This window comes from Canis lupus, chromosome 11, assembly GCF_011100685.1.
Source record: "Canis lupus familiaris isolate Mischka breed German Shepherd chromosome 11, alternate assembly UU_Cfam_GSD_1.0, whole genome shotgun sequence".
In the NCBI taxonomy this organism is placed as follows: domain Eukaryota; kingdom Metazoa; phylum Chordata; class Mammalia; order Carnivora; family Canidae; genus Canis; species Canis lupus.
The window spans coordinates 65,702,821-65,727,367 of record NC_049232.1 but is presented as its reverse complement, the minus strand read 5'-3'; the positions used below and the strand labels follow the sequence as shown (position 1 = coordinate 65,727,367).

The 24,547-nt window shown below is 38.1% G+C and overlaps 1 protein-coding gene across 2 annotated transcripts in view; it reads left to right on the top strand.

Moving 5' to 3' along the window:
• The window catches only part of SVEP1 (sushi, von Willebrand factor type A, EGF and pentraxin domain containing 1), a 181,682-nt gene that overhangs the window by 128,107 nt on the left and 29,028 nt on the right, over positions 1 to 24,547 (top strand). For both annotated transcript variants that reach the window (XM_038553086.1, XM_038553085.1), the window contains 3 exons: positions 15,037 to 15,709; positions 17,285 to 20,073; positions 22,450 to 22,675. In XM_038553086.1, coding sequence (XP_038409014.1) covers positions 15,037 to 15,709; positions 17,285 to 20,073; positions 22,450 to 22,675 — 3,688 coding nt within the window. The remainder of the gene's footprint in view (positions 1 to 15,036; positions 15,710 to 17,284; positions 20,074 to 22,449; positions 22,676 to 24,547) is intronic.

Here is a 24,547-nt window from a genome sequence, read left to right as displayed (position 1 = left end):
TAATTCAACCAACCTTGCCATTATTATGACTGAAGCCCAAATGAGAGGGTAGTTTCTACTCTATCATAAGAGTTGAAGTTCCTTTCACTTGGATAGAAGACAGTCCCGGTCATACAAGACTGCCAGCAGGTGGCGACAGTTCATTTTTTGGGGGGTTTTTGTTTTTGTCTTTTTGCAAAAAGCTTCTGAGAGTCAAACACTTGGTTAAATAGTTGATGGAAATCCCAAATCTTAACACCTTCTGAAGTGAAAAAGAAATCTTTAATATTAAATTGGAGGAGGATGAGTGAAATAGGAGAAGGGGATTAAAAGTATGCTTATCTTGAGGAGCACTGAGTGATGTGGAGAATTGTTGAATTCTTGTACGTACACCTGAAACTGATAGAACAATACTGTGTGTTAAATGTACTAGGATCAAATAAGTAAATAAAATGTCACTGCAGGAGTTAGCTTTTGATGGCTCCATCTCTATCTGTCCCCCACAGTTTGACTCCTTTAAAAACTGCTTCCCAACGAACTGCACAGGAGTATTTGAGATACTGTGTTGGTGAAGTGTTATCAACTATACATGTTCCAGATAACAGCTAGATCTTGACAACTTGTGGGATTTTTTTCTGCTTGAACAGGGAATGCATTATCACCATATAAAACTTCCAAACGAAAAAAAATAAAAAATAAAATAAAACTTTCCGAACTGCACAAGAGTATTTGAGATTAGTCATCTCAGTGTTGGTGAAGTCTTATCAACTATACATGTTCCAGATAACAGCTAGATCTTGACAACCTGTGGGATTTTTTTTCTGATTAAACAGGGAATGCATTATCACCATATAAAACAAGAAAATGGAAGATATCTTTTAAAACATTATCCAAAGATAAACAGTGGGGTTAGACTATGTTTCTTCTCAGAATTCTGTCTTTAGATATATTTTTAATATTAGAGATCATGCGATAGATACAAATTAATATTTTTCTTCTTTTCTTTACAAATCATTCACCTAAAATATATCAAAAGAGTTACAGTTCTGCCTAATGTTAGGTCTCTATGTTGTACAAGAGGGTTTTTTATTAAAAGAAGCACTAAAGGCACTAATTAAAATTACAAGTCCATACATTTATAGAGGGTTTTCCATTCTCAGAGAACTTTCACGTGCATTATCCTATGTGCTCCCTACTATAATAATGGAAGCTTGGCAAAATAAATAGTATTCCAACCTGAGGTATTAGACCACATTATCCTGCATATTCCTTCTGGTCTCGGCAGGCAGGCACTCTGTGGGAGCTTTTCTCTCATCAAAAAAATGGAAACCAAATCTACCCTCCTAAATCACATACCTGTTAAAAGGAATGAGAACAGTCTTATGAAAGTGCTTTATAGATCCATGGAGTTCTAGGTACATATATAGCTTTATTTTCTCTGTCATCATTATTGCTATATACAGTGATGACACTTTAATAATTTAAGGGGAAACTATCTTAAATAGTTAACCGAATTAAGAGTTCTTAAATAGTTAATCAAACTACTCAAATTAGTAGAGAGTATCTATAGTTGCAAATCAGTGCCACCTACATTTTGTTCTAAAAGAAAAAAAAAATCAATAGCTATTAAGAGAAAATTTCCCTGTTTTTTTCTGGAAGTAACACTTTTTAGTGAGAGGAAGAACAGTGACGCCCTTTGGCAATATCCCTACTCCACTTTGGGGTGCTACGAGGATGGCCGGACTAGAAAGAAAGCCCTTGTACTCCTCTTTTTTTCTGGCCAAATAGCTAATGAAGCATTTGAAATATATAGGAACACAGAAAAGGTAGTTAATTAATCTCTACTTAAAGTTACCTGAGTATCCTTTTTTTTTTCTGTTTTTGAGATTTATTTATTTATTTTAGAGACAGAGCACAAGTGGGAGGGGCAGAGGGAGAGTGAGAGAGAATCTCAGACGGACTCCGTGCTGAGCTTGGAGCCCAAGGCAGGGCTCAATCCCACGACCCTGAGATCACAGCCTGAGCCAAATCCAAGAGTCGAACCCATCGCTGACTATGCCACCCAGGCACCCCCCTGGGCATCCATTCTTGAGGGAAAAGCACATGTTTAATATCTGCCATAGTTCTGCTAGCTCTCTTTTTATCAAAGGAATATAGTATTACAAATAAAACAAGAAGCCATTCTCACCACCTTCCCATCCTCCTCAAAGTAACAAATGTGCATTTTTGTCCTTCCATATCTATGTCTCCATAAACTTTCTATTGATTTTTGTGTTTTAATTGCTGTATATGTGGCGGCTTTGTACTATCCTTTTGAAGTTTACCATGTTTTGTGGGGTTTTTTTACATTTTTCTCTATGGATGCATGTAAATCAACAGAGTTCCTTTTAACTGCTCTATGGTATCCTTTGGAAGAATGAGCTATCTGTAAGTTACCCATTTCCTTACTGGTAGAAGGTTAATTTGTTTCTACCTTATTTGCTGATGTAAAAGTTCTGAAATAAATGTCTCTCACACATGCCTCCTGGTACATGTAAGTTAAGACCATCTCTGGCCCACATACCCAGAGTAGAAGGTGTTGAGTCATGAAATACGAATATTTTAAGCTTTATGAGATAGTACTTGATATTTATCAGTTGTTTTCTTTATATTTTATTTTGTGTGTGTTTCAAATTTAAGAAATCATCCTACCCCGAGGTCATACTGAATATTTTTGCCTCTCCTGAACGACTCAAATATCTTGGAAAGCACAAATTTCTATCCTCTCTCTCTTCATAAACATCCTATCACCATCTATATTTTGCTTTCCTCTTCTTTTACAACTTCTCAAATTAGTCATTTTTTAATATAGCCAGCATTTATTTAGATTTATTCGCAGGTTTATTAATCTCTCTTCATCACCGTTGCTTTTTGCATCTCATCCCACCCTTTGGAGTTTAACAGTTCTGCTTCCTGAAGTATATCCATTATGTATTTTTTTCCAGTAAGAATCAGCATAAATCTTTGTCTGAAACTGATAGTATTTTTCTAGAACACAGATTCATGCCAGAGACTCAGCTATTAATCTGTTTCAACTCCAGAGTTTTATTTCCTGTCATCTCCTCTTCCCTTCTCCGTTTAATCCGATGGCAGTCACAGCATTGGATCACAGGCTCACTTCTCTGTTGTTAATTTCCTCTTTATTTCTAAAGAAATGTGTGCATCTAAAATAACTTGTTATGTTTCATCAAGTGTGATATAGGGAAGGTTTTCAGATTATGGTATAGCCAGAACTAGTTTTCTCTCTTCACTCCTTTTCTGTTTCTTTTCCCCTAAGGAATTGATTGGTGTAGGCCAACATGCTCTGTGTCTGTTCTATTCTGGGATGGGATCACTGTATTCAAGTCATGGCTTTTGTGCAATGGGCCTATTTGTGCAATGGACCTGCCGTCTCCTTTGGCTTCCTGAGATGCTGTTGGCCTGAAACGAGGATTAGGGCCTCTTTGCCTCTCCAGCCATTTCAACTCCCACTGCCCTGCACACTCTGTGAGCCACCCCAGCCTGCTTCTCATGTGCACACACACATTCTTACTTTGGTCCCAATGTTGTTTCTTCTCATATTGGTGTTGTGCTTTGCCCTGACCTTCCCTTGAAATAAGGGGAAAAGAATCGCTCTCAACTTCAGGTTGGAAGAGCAAATACTTTAGGAGACACGAGTAGTAAGATAATTGCCAGGGAAGGAGAAAAGCAAAAAGTATACCTCCTGCCCCTAAAATTGGCCTTCCACCTTTACCTGTTACCAAAACACAGGGCTGGAAGTTTTCAGCTGTTTGCCCAAATTAATAAAGTGATAACTTGTTTCCCATTTCCCTTTTCATCCTTATGTGTTTACTCTCTTGGTGAGAAGCTCAGAGGGAAGGAAGGGTCATCAAAATCCTAAAACCCTCATAGAAGGTTCCCCTTTGATTCTTCTTAAATGTAGATTTTTAAATGCAATTACTGAATGTACTAAGATAAATTTTTCAATCATTTTTAGCTGAAAACAGAATTAACTGCTGACACTGATATCTACTTTCCATTACTTTAAGTTGCAACTCTTTAAATATCTAGTATGCTGCTCTTTTAAGGCTCTTAGAAGGTTCTTTTAAAAAGAGAGGAGCTGATGATCCACTGGGGAGCTCTCTCATAAAGCTTCCCACATGCTCATTAGTTGGCTTCCACTCAGTGTGTCAATCAAATCACTGAAAATTGTATCTGAAGATTACTCTGCCCATTTTCAAAGAATTTTTCATTATTATTCCAGAAATATGCTAATGAATTGCTGCAAGTTCATCCTGAAATATGTCCTTCTGTAGTATCACTGTAATATCAATGGGCCATTTTTCTTTGGAGTTATGGCATAGGACAATTTGTTTTATAATGTGTATGGCCTGATTTTTTTTTGAAGGGAGATTTTATTTTATTTTATTTTATTTTATTTTATTTTATTTTATTTTATTTTATTTATTTTATTTTATTTTATTTATTATTTCTTCATGAGAAACACATAGAGAAAGAGGCAGAGACATAGGCAGAGGGAAAAGCAGGCTCTCTGTGGGGAGCCTGATGCAGAACCCCATCTCAGGACCCTGGGATCATGACCTGAGCCGAAGACAGATGCTTAACCACTGAGCCACCCAGGTGCCCCTATATGGCCTGATTTTAAATAATAGTCTGCAATAGCATTCCCAGTGTCTCTTGAATGAGAATACAAAATGCCACAGAATAAAATTAAATATTCCAGCATTTTAGATTTGTACCAGTTCCAGTTTTTCTGCTTTGGTAGCCAATGTTTATAGGATGAATGTCATCATCTCTACAAAACTTTATCATTTTTTTAAATGATTCTTTTTCTTTTTTTTTTTTTTTTTTTTTTGAGACAGAGCGAGGAAAATTTTGTGAGCAGGGAGGGGCAAAGTGAGAAGGAGCAAATCTCAGGCAGACTCTACACCCAGTGTGGAGCCCAGTTCAGGGCTCACTCTCACGGCCCTGAGATCATGACCTGAACCGAAAGTCAGACACTTAACCAACTGAGTCACCTAGGTACCTCAAATGATTCTTTTAAACAAATAAGCAGGTGAAATATGTTCTGCAGATATTGTAACACACCCTGCGATGTCTAACATAAGGAAATAATACAGCACTTGGTTCAGAGGCCAGTCATAGTTCAATCTAGGCAATAGCTAACAATTCCTCACTTTTTGTCATTTGGAAAATATGTACTTCTTTACCACCTTCAAAGACTAACTGATGCATTTTGGAAGATGGTTATTTTTAATAACCCTTAGTTGCCATCTTAACTGAGTACTTCATCTAGTCTAAGGTTCTGGTTCTACCTCTTGAAATCACTCAGTGTACATTTCTCTGTACCTGTGAAATCCCAGCCATTCAAGTTCACAGCTTGATCCTGAGATTCTACAAATGAATCAGTAGAGCCAAGTTGGGAGGCTTCTGTGAAGGATCCCAGCCCTTCCCACAGCTCCCGACTGAGAAATGATCTCTCACTTTGGTGCAGGGAGACACATTTCAGCCAGTTCAGCCTCCTATCTGTACTTCTTTCCCATAAATGAACATGACTCTGAGTCTGTTCCTCTCAGAATCATTCTGAGCCTATTCCAGTAGATCTGTAGTCCATTTTTTAAGAAAGATGTTATTTATTCATTTGAGATAGAGCACAAGCAAGGGGAGTGGGAGAGGGAGAAGTGGGATCCCCTGCTGATTAGGGAGCCCAATGCAGGGCTCAATCCCAGGACCCTGGGATCATGACCTGAGCTGACAGCAGACATCCAACCAGCTGAGCCATTTTCAATTACAGTACCCAAAGCTGAATATGCACATTGACACATGCAAGTTAGAATATAGCAGAGATAAAAATGCCACATCTAGGGGCTGACATATACACACATACAGAGGCATTAATTTATTTCATTTTTCATCTTCTCTTTCCAAATAAATGAGTTTAGAAATGCAGTCACCCTTTCAAGATGCCGCCATTGACTCATTCAACTTACTCTCAATTAAACCCAAAGTCTTTCATGTGATAAACTGGGTTTTTCATTTGTGTGGTTTTTCTTTACTGTGAATATGCAGTACATTCCGTCTTATCTTTGTTAAATATTACCTTGTAAGATTAGAACATTGAACTGGATCGTAAACACCCTATTCCCCACCCTATAGTTATGTGTTGCTTATAAACTGATGGGACGTGGGGTCTAAGGACAGTTTTATGGCATTCATAAGAAATGAAACTCTCAACGAGGCTATTTCTATTAACCAGTATTCTTTGGATCATCCAGTTAATAAACCACTTAAATATCTTTCTGTTCTAGTGACATTTTGCCTGCTAAAATCTTATGAGAGTCCTTGTAAAAGAAGCTGTCAAAAACTATTTCCAGTTTACCTGTGCCTGCCACATCTCTATCCATCAACCACCACAACTGTCAAAACACACAAATCCTAGTGACTGCCACTTCCTTGTTCAGGTGTTCAGATGCTGTTCCTAATTATTTGTAAATTCCCCTTATGCCCCAGCCATATCATACTCCAAGCTCTTTGTTCATGTTATTTTTCTGTCTTGAAAAATACTTTTCCTCTCTTTTCTATTCTTCTTATCTCATGACTTTTCTACTCTTCTTATCTCATGACTCCTCAAAAGCCATTTCCACAGGGAAGGCTTTCTTTCCCTCTCCATTCTTCAGATAGAATTAATCATTTCCTCTTTAAGCAACTGCTATAGGTGTAAAGGGGCCCACAGTGCAGCAGCCAGTAGGTGGGGTAAGGAGGGCAGGATGGACATAGATGTGGAAACAAGCAAATGCGTTAGCCTTGCATTATGCACTAAGGAAGTGACTCTAGCCCATAGCATGATCCTTAAGAATTATTTAATGAAAGACTAAATGTCAAGAGTCTCTATAAATGGAACTTCTACTCAGAGCACATTCTATACAGGAACAGTAGAATCTGGGATAATGGATTTTTTAATAATAAGATTATGATGCCTTTAGCATCTTGTATGTCTTCCTGTATCCTCCTAGACAGAAACCATTTAAAAACTTCTTAAATTTGAATTCTAATAGAAAGAGCAGAGCTTATCCTTAACAATGAACCTGCAGCAGACCCTAATTAGAGACTGCACATAGTTGTCAGGGATGTCTATGAGTATTTCGAGACCTCTTCTGTCCAAAGCAGGATATATGGCCATAGGTAGAATGCATGCACACGTTTCTGCTGATGCTCTTCTATTTTCTTGATCTGTCTGCTTCCTGTGGATCTCATGAATCTGGCCAGTGAGGGGGATGAACTCCAACCTCTTTATCATAGCAGATCCCCTATAAAACTAAAAGGAACCTTAGGGGAAATGTTTGCTAACTAATGACATAAGAATCTTTGCTGAAAGGTGGGTCAAATAATTTGTACTAGGTGATTCTGCAGTGCAGTTTCCACAGGATACCCACAAATTATGATCCATCTCATTTTAAAAAGATAAAAGGAAGGAAACAGAACAATGTCAAGGAAAAGGTATAATTGTTGGAATCTGGTAAATCAAATTCAGATTTTTTAATTCAGTTGTATGTAACTGTGTGGCTCCGGACAGGTCTATTAGCCTGTGGAACCACCATTCACTCATCTGTAAAATGAAGAAATTAATATGTCTTAACAGAATTAAATTAGGTGCCAAATTATTTTAATACCCTTATCCTTCATTAGTATCAAAATGACAGATGGCTCAGGTGTTAGACATTCCTTTAAAATTCTGTCATTTTTCTCTTCAGTAAGAAAGCGAGAACAAATCAAGAATGAATCACATGTAGTTATTCTAATACTACATATCGTAATATTTTGTTCTCCTGCATTGCAAGAGCACTTGAGAATAATTCAAGATTTTTGCAAGTCATCAATCTATCACCCTCTGTGGGAAAATACCTGTCAAAGGCAGAAAGAAAGACTGAGAGTTATTAAGCTAAATTGATTCATCCTTGTTGAATAGCAGAGCCATACACAGAACACAGCTCGAAATGCTAACACTCAGTTGGGTAAGGGTTTAGGAAACACAGAAGACTAGAATTACAATCATTGCTTTGAATTTCATTGAATTTAAGTAAATGCATGAGTTATGTGTGGGAAACCTATGTTTTTTTTAGTGCTTTTGTTTCAAATACTAGTGATGAAATTAACTAAAACCATCTATTGACAGATGACGTTCTAAATGTATACTGAGTCATATTTATTTTTAAAGAAATGTGAGTAATTTTTAGAGATCCTTAAATAGCAAAAAACTTTAAATCCACTTCCCTTTCTAAACAAGCATAATATTAATATCAGGATGCATTTCTGTATCTTAAATGAAGGTCATTTGATCCTTACTAGTAAGCTCAGGATTCAAACAGTAAATATTTCCTTTTCTTTCCAAGTTTTTATTTAAATTCCAGTTAGTTAACATACTGTAAGTAGTGTCAATGAAAGTATCAGATGTAGAATTTAGTGATTTAATACATACATACAACACCCAGGGCTTATCGCAAGTGCCCTCCTTACTCCCCATCATCTGTTTCACTCATGTCCCCGCCCGTCTCCCCTCTGGTGACCATCAGTTTGTTTTTTATAGTTAAGGGTCTGTTTCTTGGTTTTTTCTCCCTCTTTTTTCTCCCTTATGTTCATTTGATTTGTTTTTTAAATTCCACATATGAGTGAAATCCTATGATATTTGTCTTTCTCTCACTGACTTATTTCACTTAACAGAATATTCTAGCTCCATCCATGCAGTTGCAAATGGCAAGATCTTGTTCTTTGTCTAATGGCTAATATTCCACTGTCTATGTATATACCATGTCTTCTTTATCCATTCTTCAGTCAGGGGACATTTGGGCTCTTGCAATAATTTGGCTATTGTTGATAATGCTGCTATCAACATCAGGGTGCATGTATCCCTTCGAATTAGTATTTTTATAAATCCTTTGGGTAAATACAGGGCAGTGCAATTGCTGGATGGGAGGGTAGCTCTATTTTTAACTTTTTGAGGAACCTCCATACTATATTTCAGAATGGCTGCACCAATCTGCATTTCCACCAACAGTATAAGAGGGTTCCCCCTTCTTTGCATCCTCACCAACACCTGTTGTTTCCTGTATTGTTAGTTTTAGCCATTCTGACAGGTGTGAGATGGTATCTCATTGTAGTTTTGATTTGTATTTCCCTGATGATGAGTGATGTTGAGGATCTTTCCATGTGTATGGCCATCTATATGTCTTCTTTGGGGAAATGTCTATTTGTGTCTTCTGCCCGTGGTTTAACTGGATTATTTGTTTTTTGGGGTGTTGATTTATATCAGTTCTTTATATATTTGGGATACTAACCCTTTATTGGATTTGTCATTTGCAAACATCTTCTCCCATTCCGTAGGTTGCCTTTTAGTTGATGTTTCCTTCACTACACAGAGCTTTTTTATTTTCATGTAGTCCCAATAATTTATTTTTGCTTCTGTTTCTCTTGCCCAAGGGAAGAAAAATATTGCTATGGCTGATGTCAAAGAGACTATTGCTTATGTTTTTTTCCTAGGAATTCTGTGGTTTCAGGTCTCACATTTAGGTCTTTAATCCATTTTGAATTTATTTTTGTGTATGGTGTAAGAATGTGGTCCAGTTCATTCTTCTGCATGTTGCTGTCTAATTTTCACAACACCATTTGTCCTTTTTTCCATTGTGTATTCTTTCCTGCTTCATGAAAGATTAATTGACCATATAATTGTGATTTTATTTCTGGATTTTCTGTTTTATTCATTGATCTATGTGTCTATTTTTGTGCCAGTACCATACTGCTTTCATGATTACATCTTTGTAATATAACTTGAAATCTGGAATTGTGATGTCTCCAGCTTTGCTTTTCTTTTGCAAGTTTGCTTTGGCTACTTGGGGTCTTTTGTGATTCCATACATATTTTAAGATTTTTTTGTTCTAGCTCTGTGAAGAATGCTGGTGGTATTTTGATAGAGATTACATTAAATCTATAGATTGCTTTGGCTAATATAGACATTTTAGCAATATTTGTTCTTATCCATAAGCATGGAATGTTTTTCCATTTCTTTTTATCCTCTTCAATTTCTTTCATAAGTGTTTTATAGTTTCCAGAATACGTATCTTTTACCTCTTCTAGGTTTATTTCTAGGTAGCTTATGGTTTTTTGGTGCATTTGCAAATGGGATTGATTTCTTGGTTTCTCTTTCTGCTGCTTCTTTAATGGTGTATGGAAATGCAACACATTTCTGTACATTGATTTTCTTTCCTGCAACTTTACTGAATTCATGTATCAGTTCCAGCATTTTTTTGGTAGAGTCTTTTGGATTTTCTATATAAAGTATCATGTTATCTGCAAATAGTGACAGTTTGACTTCTTCCTTGCCAATTTGGGTGCCTTTCATTTCTTTGTGTTGTCTGATTGTTGTGACTAGGACTTCTAGTACTGTGTTAAATAATAGTGATGAGAGAAGACATCCCTATCTGTCCTGACTATAGAGGAAAAGCTCTCAGTTTTTCCCCACTGAGGGTGATATTAGCCATGGAGTCTTTTATGTATGGCCTTTATTATGATGAGGTATGCTCCCTCAAACCCTTACTTAAGGGTTTTTATCATGGATGTTGTACTTTGTCAAATGCTTTTTCTGTATCTATTGAAAAGTTTTATCCTTTCTTTTATTAATTTACTGTGTCACATTGATTGATTTGTGAATATTGAACCACCCTTGCAGCCCAGGAATAAATCCCACTTGATTATGATGAATGATTCTTCTAATGTACTATTGGATTCAATTTGCTGGTATTTTATTGAGATTTTTTGCATCCATGTTCATCAGGAATATTGGCCCGTAGTTCTCTTTTTTGATGAGGTCTTTATCTGGTTTTGGTATCAGGGTAATACTGGATTCATAGAGTGAATTTAGAAGTTTTCCTTCTCTTTCTATTTTTTGGAATATAGAAGAACAGATATTAACTCTTCTCTAAATGTTTGGTAGAATTCACTTCTAAAGCCATCTGGTCCTGGGCTTTTGTTTGTTGGGAGTTTTGGATTACTGATTTAACTTCTTGGCTGATTATCTGTCTGTACAAGTTTTTTATTTCTTCCTGTTTCAGTTTTGGTAGTTTATATGTTCCTAGGAATTTATGCATTTTTTTCAGGTTGTCTAATTTGTTGGTGTGTGGTTTTTCATAACATTCTCTTAAATTGTATTTCTGTGGTGTTGGTTGTTACTTCTCCCTTCTCATTTGTGAGTTTATTGATTTCAGTCCTTTTCTTTTTGATAAGTCTGGCTAGGGGTTGATCATTTTTATTGATTTTTTTATATAGTATTCTTTTTTTTAAAGATTTTTATTTATTTATTCATGAGAAACAGAGAGAGAGAGAGAGGCAGAGAGACACAGGCAGAGGGAGAAGCAGGCTCCACACAGGGAACCCGATGTGGGACTCAATCCGGGGTCTCCAGGATCATGCCCTGGGCCGAAGGCAGGTGCTAAACAGCTGAGCCACCCGGGTTGCCCAATTTTGTTGATTCTTTTTTTTTTTCAAAGAACCAGATCATGGTTCCACTGATCTGTTCTATTGGGATTTTTTAGTTTTCTTATGTATCATTTAGTTTTGCTCTAATCTTTATTATTCCCTTCCTTCTGCTAGTTTTAGGTTTTGTTTGTTCTTCTTCTAGCTCCTTTAGATGTAAAGTTAGGTCGTTTATTTGAGATTTTTCTTGCTTCTTGAGTTAGGCCTCTTATGCTATAAGCTTCCCTCTTAGTACCACTTTTGGTGCTTCCAAAGCTTTTGAATTGATGTTTTTCATTATCCTTTGTTTCCCTTTATTTTCTTATTTCTTTTTTTATTTCCTGGTTGACCCATTCATTTGTTTAGTGGCATGTTATTTAACCTCCATGTATTTGTAGTTTTTCCAGATTTTTTTCTTGTGGTTGACTTCCATTTTTATAGTGTTGTGGTCAGAAGAGATGCATGGTATGACCAATCTTTTTTAATTTGTTGAGGCTTATTTTGTGACCTAATATGTGATCTGTTCTGGAGAATATTCCATGTTCACTTGAAAAGAATGTGTATTTTGTTGTTTTAGGATGGAATGTTCTAAATATATCTGCTAAATTGGTATGTTCCAGTGTGTCATTCAAAGCCATTGTTTCCTTGTTGATTTTCTGTTTAGATGATCTGTCCATTGATATAAGTGGAGTGTTAAAGTCCCCTACTATTTCTGTATTATTGTAAATTAGCTCCTTTATGTTTCTTATTAACCATTTTATATATTTAGGAGCTCCCATACTGGTGTCATAAATGTTTACAATTGTTAGATCTTTTTGTTGGATAGTCCCCCTTATTATGATATAGGGCCCTTCATCTCTTGTTACAGTCTTTGGTTTAAAATCTAGTTTATCTGATATAAGTGTTGCTATTCTGGTTTTCTTTTGATGTCCATTTGCATCATAAATGATAAATGTTTTTCCATCCCCTCACTTTCAATCTGCAGGTATCTTTAGGTATAAAATGAATCTCTTGTAGGTAGCATATAGATGGGTCTTGTTTTTTTATCCATTCTGACACTCTGTGTCTTTTGACACAGAGCATTTAATCAATTTATATTCAGAGTAATTATTGATAGATTTGTATTTAATGCCATTTTATTATTTGTTTGGTCATTGTTTCTGAAGATTTTCTGTGTTCCTTTCTTTGTCACTTTGGGTCTCTCCTTTCCACTCAAAGAGTCTCCTTAATATTTCTTGCAGGAGTGGTTTAGTGGTCACAAACTCCTTTAGTTTTTGTTTGTTTGGGAAACTCTTTATCTCTCCTTCTATTTTTTTTTCCTCCTATTTTGAATGATAGTCTTGCTATCATTGGATAGAGTATTCTGGCTGTAGATTTTTCTCATTCAGCACATTTAATATATCACGCCACTCTCTCTTATCTTGCCAAGTTTCTGTTGAGAGATCTGCAGTTAGCCTTATGGGTCTTCCCTTGTAAGTTAGGGACTTCTTTTTTTTAATTTTTATTTATTCAAGAGAGAGAGAGAGAGGCAGAGACACAGGAAGAGGGAGAAGCAGGCTCTGTGCAAAGAGCCTGATGTGGGACTTGATCCCAGGACTCCAGGATCACTCCCTGAGCTGAAGCCAGACGCTCAACTGCTGAGTTACCCAGGCATCCCAGTTAGGGACTTCTTTTGTCTAACTGCCTCTGGATTTTTTCTTTATCACTGCATTTTCAAATTTAATTACAATATGCCTTGATGTTGTCCTGTCTTTGTTGATTTTGATGGGAGCTCTCTTGCCTCCTGGATCTGGATAGCTGTTTCCTTCCCCAGATTAGGCAAGTTTTCAGCTATTATTTCCTCAAATAAATTTTCTGTGCCCTTTTCTCTCTTGTTCTTCTGGGACTCCTGTGATACGAATGTTATTATGTTTGATGGAGTTACTGAGTTCCCCTAGTCTATTCTCATCACCCATAGTTGTTCTTTCTCTCCTTTGTTCTGCTTCCTTATTTTCTATAATTTTATCTTCTATATCACTTATATGTACCTCTGTTTCTTCCAGCCTTGTGTTCATTACATCCTGTTTCCAATCTCCAATATTGCATTTTTCATTTCTGATTGTTTTTTAACTCTTTTATCTCTGTGGTAAAGGCCTCCCTGAAGCCTTCCATTCTTCTCTCTCACCCAGTAAGTATCCTTATGATTGTTGTTTTAAATTCTCCATCAGGCATATTACTGACATCTGTTTCAATTAGATCTTTGACCATGACCTTATCTTGTTGCTTCATTAAGGATGAACTTCTTTATCTTGACATTATTGTTTAAGTCTCTGTCTTTTTCTCTGTGTTAAAAAAGCGTATTATGTGTCCTGATTTTGAGAGTAATGGCTTTTTGAAGAAATGGTTAGATAGTGCCCAGGGCCTGGTGCTTCAGAGATTGTCACTGCTGTGTGTTGTGTGCACTCTGCTGCTGTGTTTGGCTACTCTGTTCTTGTCTGCAGAGGTTCTCCTTGTGTGCAGTGGGCAGTTTAACTAGAGTGTGGCAAGTTTTAACTAGCTGTATTCTGGTCTGTTTGTTAAATGAGACCCTGATACTACTTCCACTAGAACTGAAGCCTCGCAGAACTCTAGCTGGGAGATGTGGTGTAGATAGGGTCGACAGGTTTTCTCTCCTCCCTGCTGTGTGGGCACTGAGGCACACTTGTCCAAGAAGGGCAATACTGGCAGAGCACAGGGGCTTGGGACCTGGTATAAGAAGGTCAGGCAGCCAGTGTCGGCACAGTGCTGTTACCCACAGGTGGTTCTGTGTTTATGCTGAGGGGCAGGGTTGCAAAATAGAGCCTGCTGGCTCCTTTGTCCCTGGAGAGGCAACTCTGCAAATGCCACCTCTCACAGATGTTCTCCAAGAAGAGCAGTCTCCCCATGTGACCTAGGCGTTCCTCAGATGGTGCTACGTACTCCTGGGCTGCTTGCCTACCTTCTCTCCAGGAGTAGGGCAGCAGCCTCAGGTCTCTATACCAGCCAAGCCTGCCAGCCTTTAAAACTCCAGTGTTCAAGCCCTTCTATTTACAAAAACTCACAAAAAATCAACCCCTCTCATTTTCCCAGCCAATGGCTGTGGTGAAGTGTTCTCTGTGTGAGTTCCCCTGAGCACTCCCATTTCTCTCACCATTGTCTGAGACCAATGCTGTCTCCCCTCCACAGCACTCAGGATCTGTTTCTCCCCCAAACCATGTCTCTGCACTTCCTTGATATGGCCTCTTCTCCCCCTCTAGTTGTACAGTTTGTTCTATCCATCCTCAAGTCAATTTATTGGGTATTCAGAATGATTTGATAATTATCTAATTGTATTTGAAGGATGAGACGAGCCTGTAGAGTTCTCCTGCTATGCCTCCATCTTAATAAATGTTATTTTATTTTATTTTTAAAGAATAAAAAAATAAAGTCCTTGTTGGAAATATTAAAAAAATAAAAAGAATATACGAAGATACAAACATATTTTACTTAATTATTATTCCTTTCCTCCCAATCTCATAGCTACACCCTTGCTGGTCCCGACACCATTGAATGCCTGGCCAATGGCAAGTGGAATGGAAGTAACCAGCAGTGTCTGGCTGTCTCCTGCGATGAGCCCCCCAACGTGGAACATGCCTCTCCAGAGACTGCCCATCGGTTATTTGGAGACATTGCATTCTACTATTGTTCAGATGGTTACAGCTTGGCAGACAATTCCCAGCTCCTTTGCAATGCCCAGGGCAAGTGGGTTCCCCCAGAAGGTCAGGCCATGCCCCATTGTATAGCTCATTTCTGTGAAAAACCTCCATCTGTTTCCTATAGCATCTTGGAATCTGTGAGCAAAGCAAAATTTGCAGCAGGGTCAGTTGTAAGCTTTAAATGCATGGAAGGTTTTGTACTGAATACCTCGGCAAAGATTGAGTGTTTGAAAGGTGGGCAGTGGAACCCTTCCCCGATGTCCATCCAGTGCATCCCCGTGCGGTGTGGAGAGCCACCAAGCATCATGAATGGCTATGCGAGTGGAACAAACTACAGTTTTGGGGCCATGGTGGCTTATAGCTGCAACAAGGGGTTCTACATCAAAGGGGAGAAGAAGAGCACCTGCGAAGCTACAGGACAGTGGAGTAGCCCCACACCTACATGCCACCCTGTGTCTTGCAACGAACCGCCTAAGGTTGAGAATGGCTTTCTGGAGGTAAGAGACTAATGAGCAAGAGGTCCATGGCTCTCATCACTGACAGCCAGACCACTATGGCTAACCTGGGATTCAGAGGCAGAACACTGAACAGATTAATTGTTGAAAAACAGAAGTGGCTAAACCTCTAGCTGGTGAATATTAGAGAGAAGTCTTTTTAATCTATAGCTTTCTACCTTCTCCTAGCATATAGACGGTTGAAGTGCTTTGTAGCACTACCTTAGCCCTAACTATGAAGTTAGAATGAGCCAATTTTAATACAGTATTATTTTCCTTTATATAGAAGTCATCCCAAGATGGATGTATATTTTATAGAAATTAAGGCCCAATGGAACCTAGAGATAACTGGTATCATTTCTAATTTTTAGACAAAAGATGGGGTGAATCATCTATTAACTATAATGCAGTTTTATGGTTTTCTTTCAGCAGACCTAAAGGTAGTTTCACCAGGACAAAGGGTGAAACTTTCATTTACTCCTTTCGCATTAACATGTGCCTAATATGTTTCTTCAAATTAAGGGCTATTTGAAAGAGACACTATTCTAATTAAATACTATGTAAAAACCCACATATACATAATACCTTTTCTCCTTTATATTCTCAAACAGCAGTAAACACTTGCTGTTTCACATCTTTGCTCTGCTGTAGTAGGGTTCCACTGGAAGAGCGTATATATAGATAAGTAGGCTTTCATTTGTTCATTTAACAAATATCTCTGTAGCTCCTACTGGGTGCCAGGTAAGCAGTGGAGAACTAGTATTTAACAATGCAGATTAGGTCTGTGATGGCATGGCACTTACATGTATGTAGGGTACCCAAGAAATAAATAAGTGAACAAAACAAAGAATTATGTCCACTAGAACAAGAAGTTCACTATAGCATGCAAGCTAGCTAGCCTTTACCATGATAAGTTTTCTTAAGGTTTTCATAACTAATTCATCTTTGGTACTGCCTAAAAATGACCTGTTAATCATATTAGTTACTTATTTATTTAAATGTTGAGATCCTGAGTATCAACTTTTTGGTTAGAAGATAAAATATTGCTTTTTAATTTCCCATCTTTATAGCCACAATTTTAAAATTTGTGTTAAGAATGAACACAAAACTTTGATAGCACTCTTTGGAATATATCCATGAAAAATATTTTATTTGCTTTTTTAAAACAATATTAACAAATAAATGTACGTTGTATGTGCATGTTTCCTTTTCGGTGGTTAAAGCAATGAACTAGAGCATTGCTTTGGTGAGCAAGATTTTTTTGAACTTACTAACTTATAATTTTTGGTAGTGATCCACCAAATCATCAATTTAAAACGATTATCTTTTACTTATTGTAGGCTCAGCCCAAGAATAAACATTTCTGTAGTGGGAATTACCTAATTTGACCCATCCTTTTCACTCACTAAAAGTAGAGTAGACCTATTAAAAAAAACAAAAACATAAATCCTTATTTGCTTATGTCTTAACTGATTTGTCTTAACATAGGCGTTTTAATCTACTTTTTATCATTCAATGTATTTAGTTAATTATATTGTTTTACAAATTATACTTAATTGTTTTCTCCCTATTATACAGCATACAACTGGCAGGATCTTTGAGAGTGAAGTGAGATATCAATGTAATCCAGGCTACAAATCTGTTGGAAGTCCTGTATTTGTCTGCCAAGCCAATCGCCACTGGCACAGTGAATCCCCACTGTCATGCGTCCCTCTTAACTGTGGAAAACCTCCCCCAATCCAGAATGGCTACATGAAAGGAGAAAATTTTGAAGTAGGATCCAAGGTTCAGTTTTTCTGTAATGAGGGTTTTGAGCTCATTGGTGATAATTCTTGGACATGCCAGAAATCTGGCAAATGGAATAAGAAACTAAACCAGAAGTGTGTGCCTGCCAAGTGCCCAGAGCCACCTCTCTTGGAAAACCAGCTTGTCCTAAAGGAGTTAGCTACTGAAGTAGGAGTGGTGACATTGTCTTGTAAAGAGGGACATGCCCTTCAGGGGCCCTCTGTCCTGAAATGCTTGCCATCACAGCAATGGAATGATTCTTTTCCTGTTTGTAAGATGGTTCTTTGTCTCCCACCTCCCCTCATTTCCTTTGGTGTCCCTGCTCCTTCTTCTGCACTTCATTTTGGAAGTACTGTCAAGTATTCTTGTGTGGATGGATTTTTCCTAAGAGGGGATCCCACCACCTCCTGTCAAGCTGATGGTACCTGGAGTTCTCCATTGCCAGAATGTGTCCCAGTGGAATGTCCCCACCCTGAGGAAATTCTCAATGGTATCATCGATGTACAAGGTCTTGCCTATCTCAGCACAGCTCTCTATACCTGCAAGCCAGGCTTTGAGTTGGTCGGAAATACTACCATCCTTTGTGGAGAAAATGGTCAATGGCTTGGAGGAAAACCCACCTGTAAACCCGTTGAGTGCCCAAAGCCCAGGGAGATTTCAAATGGCAAATTCTCTTACACACACCTGCACTATGGGCAAACCATTACATACTCCTGTCGCCGAGGCTTCAGGCTTGAGGGTCCCAAAGCCTTGACTTGTTTGGAGACAGGTGACTGGGATATGGATGTCCCATCATGCAGTGCCATCCACTGTAATCCCCCACAACCCATTGAAAATGGTTTTGTAGAAGGTGCAGATTACGGCTATGGGGCCATGATCATCTACAGCTGCTTTCCTGGGTGGCAGGTAGCTGGTCATGCCATGCAGACCTGTGGAGAGTCGGGATGGTCAAGTGCCATACCAAAATGTGTACCTGTAGACTGTGGTCTTCCTCCTCATATTGATTTTGGAGAATGTACTAAGGTCAAAGATGGTCAGGGACATGTTGACCAAGAAGAAGATATGATGGAGATTCCATATCTGACTCCTCGCCCTCCTCATCATATGGCAGCAGTGGCAACCTGGGAAAACACAAAAGGATCTCCTGCTACACATTCAGCAAACTTTCCATATGGTACCATAGTTTCATACACCTGTAATCCAGGATATGAACTTTTAGGGAGCCCTATGCTGATCTGCCAGGAAGATGGAACTTGGAATGGCAGTGCACCATCCTGCATTTCAATTGAATGTGACTTACCAGTTGCTCCTGAAAATGGCTTTTTGCATTTTACAGAGACTACTATGGGCAATGCTGTACAGTATATTTGCAAACCTGGACACATTCTACTGGGCTCGGACATGAGATTTTGTCTACAGAATAGAGAATGGAGTGGTACTTCCCCAAGGTGTGAGGCCATTTCATGCCCAAAACCAAATCCAATTATGAATGGTTCTGTCAAAGGAAGTAACTACACATACCTGAGTGTGTTGTACTATCAGTGTAATCCTGGGTACGTGTTGAATGGCCCTGAGAGGAGAACATGCCAACAAAATAATAAATGGGATGAGAGTGAGCCAACTTGCAGTCCTGTGGACTGTGGTTCACCTCCAATCTCAGCCAATGGCCAGGTGAAAGGAAACCAATATACATTCCAAAAGGAGATTGAGTATACTTGCAATGTAGGGTTCTTCCTTGAGGGAGACAGGAGTCGTGTTTGTCTTGCTGATGGACATTGGAGTGGAACCACTCCCATCTGTGTGCCTGTCAGATGTGTCACCCCACCACAAGTGGCAAATGGAGTGATGGACGGCCTGGACTATGGATTTGGAAAGGAAGTGGTGTTCCACTGTCAGGATGGCTACATGCTGCATGGTGCCCCAAAACTCACCTGTCAGTCAGATGGCAACTGGGATGCAGAGTTTCCTTCCTGTAAACCAGTCAACTGTGGCCCTCCTGAAGATCCTCCCCATGGCTTTCCTAATGGCTTCTCCTTTTATCATGGAGGGCATATACAGTATCAGTGCTTTCCTGGTTATAAGCTCTATGGAAGTCCTTCACGAAGGTGTCTTTCTGATGGCTCCTGGAGTGGCAGCCCACCTTCCTGCCTGCCTTGCAGGTGTTCCACACCAGTAATTCAAAATGGAGCTGTCAATGGGACAGATTTTGGCTGTGGAAAGGTAGCCCAGATTCAGTGCTTCAAAGGCTTCAAGCTCCATGGAGTTTCTGAAATCACCTGTGAAGCCAATGATCAGTGGAGCTCTGGCTTCCCACGCTGTGAACACACTTCTTGTGGTTCTCCCCCAGTGATACCAAATGCATTCATCAGTGAGAGTGGCTCTTTGGAGGAAAATGTGATAACCTACAACTGCAGATCTGGGTATGTCATACAAGGGAGTTCAGATCTGGTTTGTACAGAGAAAGGGACGTGGAGCCAGCCTTATCCAGCCTGTGAGCCCTTATCCTGTGGATCCCCACCATCTGTCGCCAATGCAGTGGCAACTGGAGAGGCACACGTTTACGAAAGTAAAGTGAAACTCAGGTAAGACCATGGCTCTAGAGTCTCCAAAAGATGCAGGCAGGAGAATTGTAAAATAAAAAGTGCTAGGTCAAAAACTTAGCTAATTGGGAAAATACCATCTCTAGACTGCTCTCCAAAAACTGAAGCTTTTAACACTTGGCCTTATTCTATTCATAATTGTGTGGAAATCCATTGGCTACAAAAAATAAATTTCTACATTTTCAGATTGTAGTTCCTAAAATAATTATGATTATCATATTCTGTTGACCTTCATGAAACAGTGAGATCCTCTAGCTGGCTTTTTTATCTTTTAAGTCATCAGGCTCTTTTTCCTTTCAAAAGTCATGCTGGTAAATTTCTTAATGATATCACTTTATGGTTATATTCATACAAGCAGATATTGGGGAAATAAGGCAAACACTAAAGAATTCAGGTCAAAAAGGCACATACTTTCATTGATCAATATAAATAGGAAGATATCTTAAGGGAATTTCCAACCTATGCTATTTGAACAAACTAAACTAATGCACAAATAGTGATTTTTGCTGTAAAGTTCCCTCTCTACAATGCATTATTAAAAAGAAATTAGAGATATGGAATAAACTTATAAATTAAATTTTTATTGGAATAAATGCCCGTAAGATATCTCAACCCTCTAAATCAATGTAGATTTTAGTCACATCTTGGAAAGAATTATGGATTATCCTTCACATATTGGCTTCTTAGATTTTAATAATTCACTAGCTCTTCTTAAACATGCTTGTTGTGGACATTTTAGGCCTACCTTCATCTTCTCCTAATTGCAGTAAGGAGGAGACCCAAGGGAGTATCATCAATGATCAGAAAGCTGAAGACCGGTTGCTCATGCACTGAGAAGAAAAACAAAAATTATCCCTTGCTTTTGAAATACATTTTCAGTTTTCTATTTGGATGTTGATGTGTGAGGTATCTAGAAAAATCACATCACCTGTTTCTCAAGAGCCCCCTGTTTGCTATGCCTTGTCATGTTTGATTATGTTTTAGATCTTTGCTTGTAGTAAACAGATTACAAGTTTGTGAAACATGTGACTCCTATCTAGCTTAGTGAATTGTGAAATTTAAAAAATATATATACACTTTAAAAATGCTAATTAGCTAAATGGTTTAATTTAAAAGGCAGTGTCGTATAGTAGTGGAAGCATGGATTCTAGAACCAGAATCCCTAGGCAGGAATCTCAGTTCTGTTGCTTCCTGGGGAAGTTATTTAGTGTCTTTGATGTCAGTTTCAAATGGGAATCAAGATAACCAAATGGGAATCAAGATAAACATACCTACTCATAGGGTTGACATGAGAAATAAGTGAATTAATATTTGTGGAGCACTAGAACAGTGGCTGGAATTTAATAAGTTCCATGTAAACATATGCCAAATAAATAAATGCGAGCTTTAAAAATCATAGAACATTCTACAGCCAGGTTGATTTGAGTTTGAACACCAAATACTATTGTTACATAATAATATCTACTACTCAGGATTAAAAGATACCCTATATAAAGGACTTAGAACAGTGTTTGGCACAAAGTAGATCCTCAATAAATATTAATTGTTATATTCTCATTAGTATCTGAGTCTGTTTTGTACTACATCTAGAATTTTTTGAACTGTTAGCTATTTTCAGAATAAAAGTGAATTCAATGTTGATCTAATCTACAAGGGTAATAATTTCAAGAACATTTTTTAAAGACTTTATTTATTTATTCATGAGAGACACAGAGAAAGAGAGAGAGAGGCAGAGACACAGGCAGAGGGAGAAGCAGGCTCCATGCAGGAAGCCCGACGTAGGACTTGATCCCAGGTCTCCAGGATCATGCCCTGGGCTGAAGGTGGTGCTAAACTGCTGAGTCACCAGGCTGCTCCTGCCAAGAACATTTTTTTTTATAGTATTCTTTTTAAAAAAATTTTTTATTGGCGTTCAGTTTGCCAACATATAACATAACACTCAGTGCTCATCCCGCCAAGTGCCCCCCTCAGTGCCCATCACCCAGTCACCCCAACCCCCCGCCCACTTCCCCTTCCACTGCCCCTTGTTCATTTCCCAGAGTTAGGTGTCTCTCATGTTTTGTCACCCTCACTGATATTTTCACTCATTTTCTCTCCTTTCCCTTTATTCCCTTTCACTAAGGATGTTTAAATCGACATTAGGCTTGGCTAAACCTTAATGTGGACAGCTAAGACTGATCTGCTTGTCATTGTTATGTTGGTGTTTTTGCGTGGTGATGCCATTCCCTTGACATTTGAATCAGTTTTAATATATCGCATACAATGCCTACTAAACTTTGTAGACAGCATCTTAAATCCAGGATAAGTCACCAAGTACATCGTACTCTCTAGGTCACTCATTTTGATTTTCCATTACAGATGTCTGGAAGGTTATGTGATGGATACAGATATAGATACATTCACCTGTCAGAAAGATGGTCGTTGGTTTCCTGAGAGGATCTCTTGCAGCCCTAAAAAATGTCCTCTGCCAGCAAATATAGCACACATACTTGTTCAGGGGGATGATTTCAGTGTGAATAAGCAAGTTTCTGTGTCGTGTGCAGAAGGGTATATCTATGAGGGAGTTAACATATCAACGTGCCAGGTAAGACTCTCTGTCCTAGGACATGTACCTTTGACTCATTTATATATATTAAATATATATACATATATTTATCCACAGCAGTACCTTGCTATCCAAAAAAGGGGGAAAATGCCTCAAGTTTCCAATCATGTCAAGAATTTGAGAAGTTTTCTGGTAGAAATATTACAAAACATATCTTTCTTTTCAATATTCCTATTTTTAAGAAAATTCCAAGAGTAGGTGAAAAGTGCCAACGTGAGATAAAATGTTAAAATATCTATAACAAAATATTCATGAAAAATTAACCAGAAGTTAGATTGTCTACACATAAATGCAGTAAAGAGTGTCCTTTTGTTGTTGTTGTTGTTGTTGTTGTTGTTGTTGTTTAGTAAAGAGTATCCTTGTGTGGGAAATGAGCCCTGATTGATACCAAATGTTTCCAGTTTTAGTTAAAAAACCAAAAGTTGTAGAAACAGTAACTTGGATTCAAATTCTGTCTCTGTTACTTACTACTTGTGTGACTCTAAGGAAGTCACTTAAAATGTTTGAGCCTTGTTTCCTTATTTGAAAAATTGTATATAAAAAAACTGTATATAATAATGTATAATTATACATAAAATTATAATAATATATAAAACTGTGTATAATAATATGTGTCTTGTATGGTTGGAACAAGAAACTAGAAAGTCAAGCAGGGAAAAGTGTCTGAATCACCATAGAGAGCAGATATCCATCCCTAACACATCACCTTCTCCTTGCTTCCATGAGATGGACCAGAAAAAGAAAAATAAAATGAATTACTGATACAGTCTTCTGTGCTGGAGTTGGGGGAGGGAGGAGTTGAAAGGCGGGACAGGTTGCATGGTATAGAAATGACTTTTACCTTAAACATTCTTTTGAATTCCATCTGAAATATTGACAGGCTCTGTGATGACCTATTACCCCAACTTGTTTTCTTTATTTAAATATGTCCCCTGTAGGACCCTGACATATTGGTAACTATGTTGTTTTTTCTTTTTGGTTAGTGTGTTGCTATTGGTTTGGGGTTTTTTTTTTTGGGGGGGGGGACTCAGTAATTTATTTTTAACAACCCTTATTACTTTCTCCAAATAAGATATAACCCCTCACCCTCACACAACTGAGTTTTAGGTTGAATTTTAGTCTGAAAAGTAGAATAGGTCCTTTCTAAGTGTTTAAATGCAGAAATTCTCTAAAACTCTGTTCAGTGCCTAGAAATATTTTATTTTGCTACAACAAAATGATTCTGTACTTCATAGAACAAATAGATGGATGAGAAGATTAATAGGAATTTTGAAGGGTAAATACTGAATGAGATCCAGCCTTTCCCGAAATTAAGACATATTACAGAATTACAAAGGTCCTATCAGTGTGGTTTTGGTATAGATTCGGCAGACAGGAAAAATAGTAGAATGGAAGAAATAAATCAAAAGTACATCCTGATAAAGGAATCATCACAAGTCTATGAGGGGAATCATTAATAAATTATTCTGATATAATGAAGTAGCCATTATAGGGAAAAATTAAAATTTACCGAAACAGATCCTGGGTATATCAAAAGAAACCAATACTACATAGTTTTTAAAAGTGGATAGTAATGCCCAGAATAATTTATGCAGAAATATATATTTATCAAAGTATTATTTCTATATTGAAAAGTTAGGTTCAACTTATATTTCCAACATTAGGGGAATGGTTAATTATGAGGCAGACACGGGATCCCTGGGTGGCGCAGCGGTTTGGCGCCTGCCTTTGGCCCAGGGCACGATCCTGGAGACCCGGGATCGAATCCCACGTTGGGCTCCCGGTGCATGGAGCCTGCTTCTCCCTCTGCCTGTGTCTCTGCCTCTCTCTCTCTCTCTATCATAAATAAAT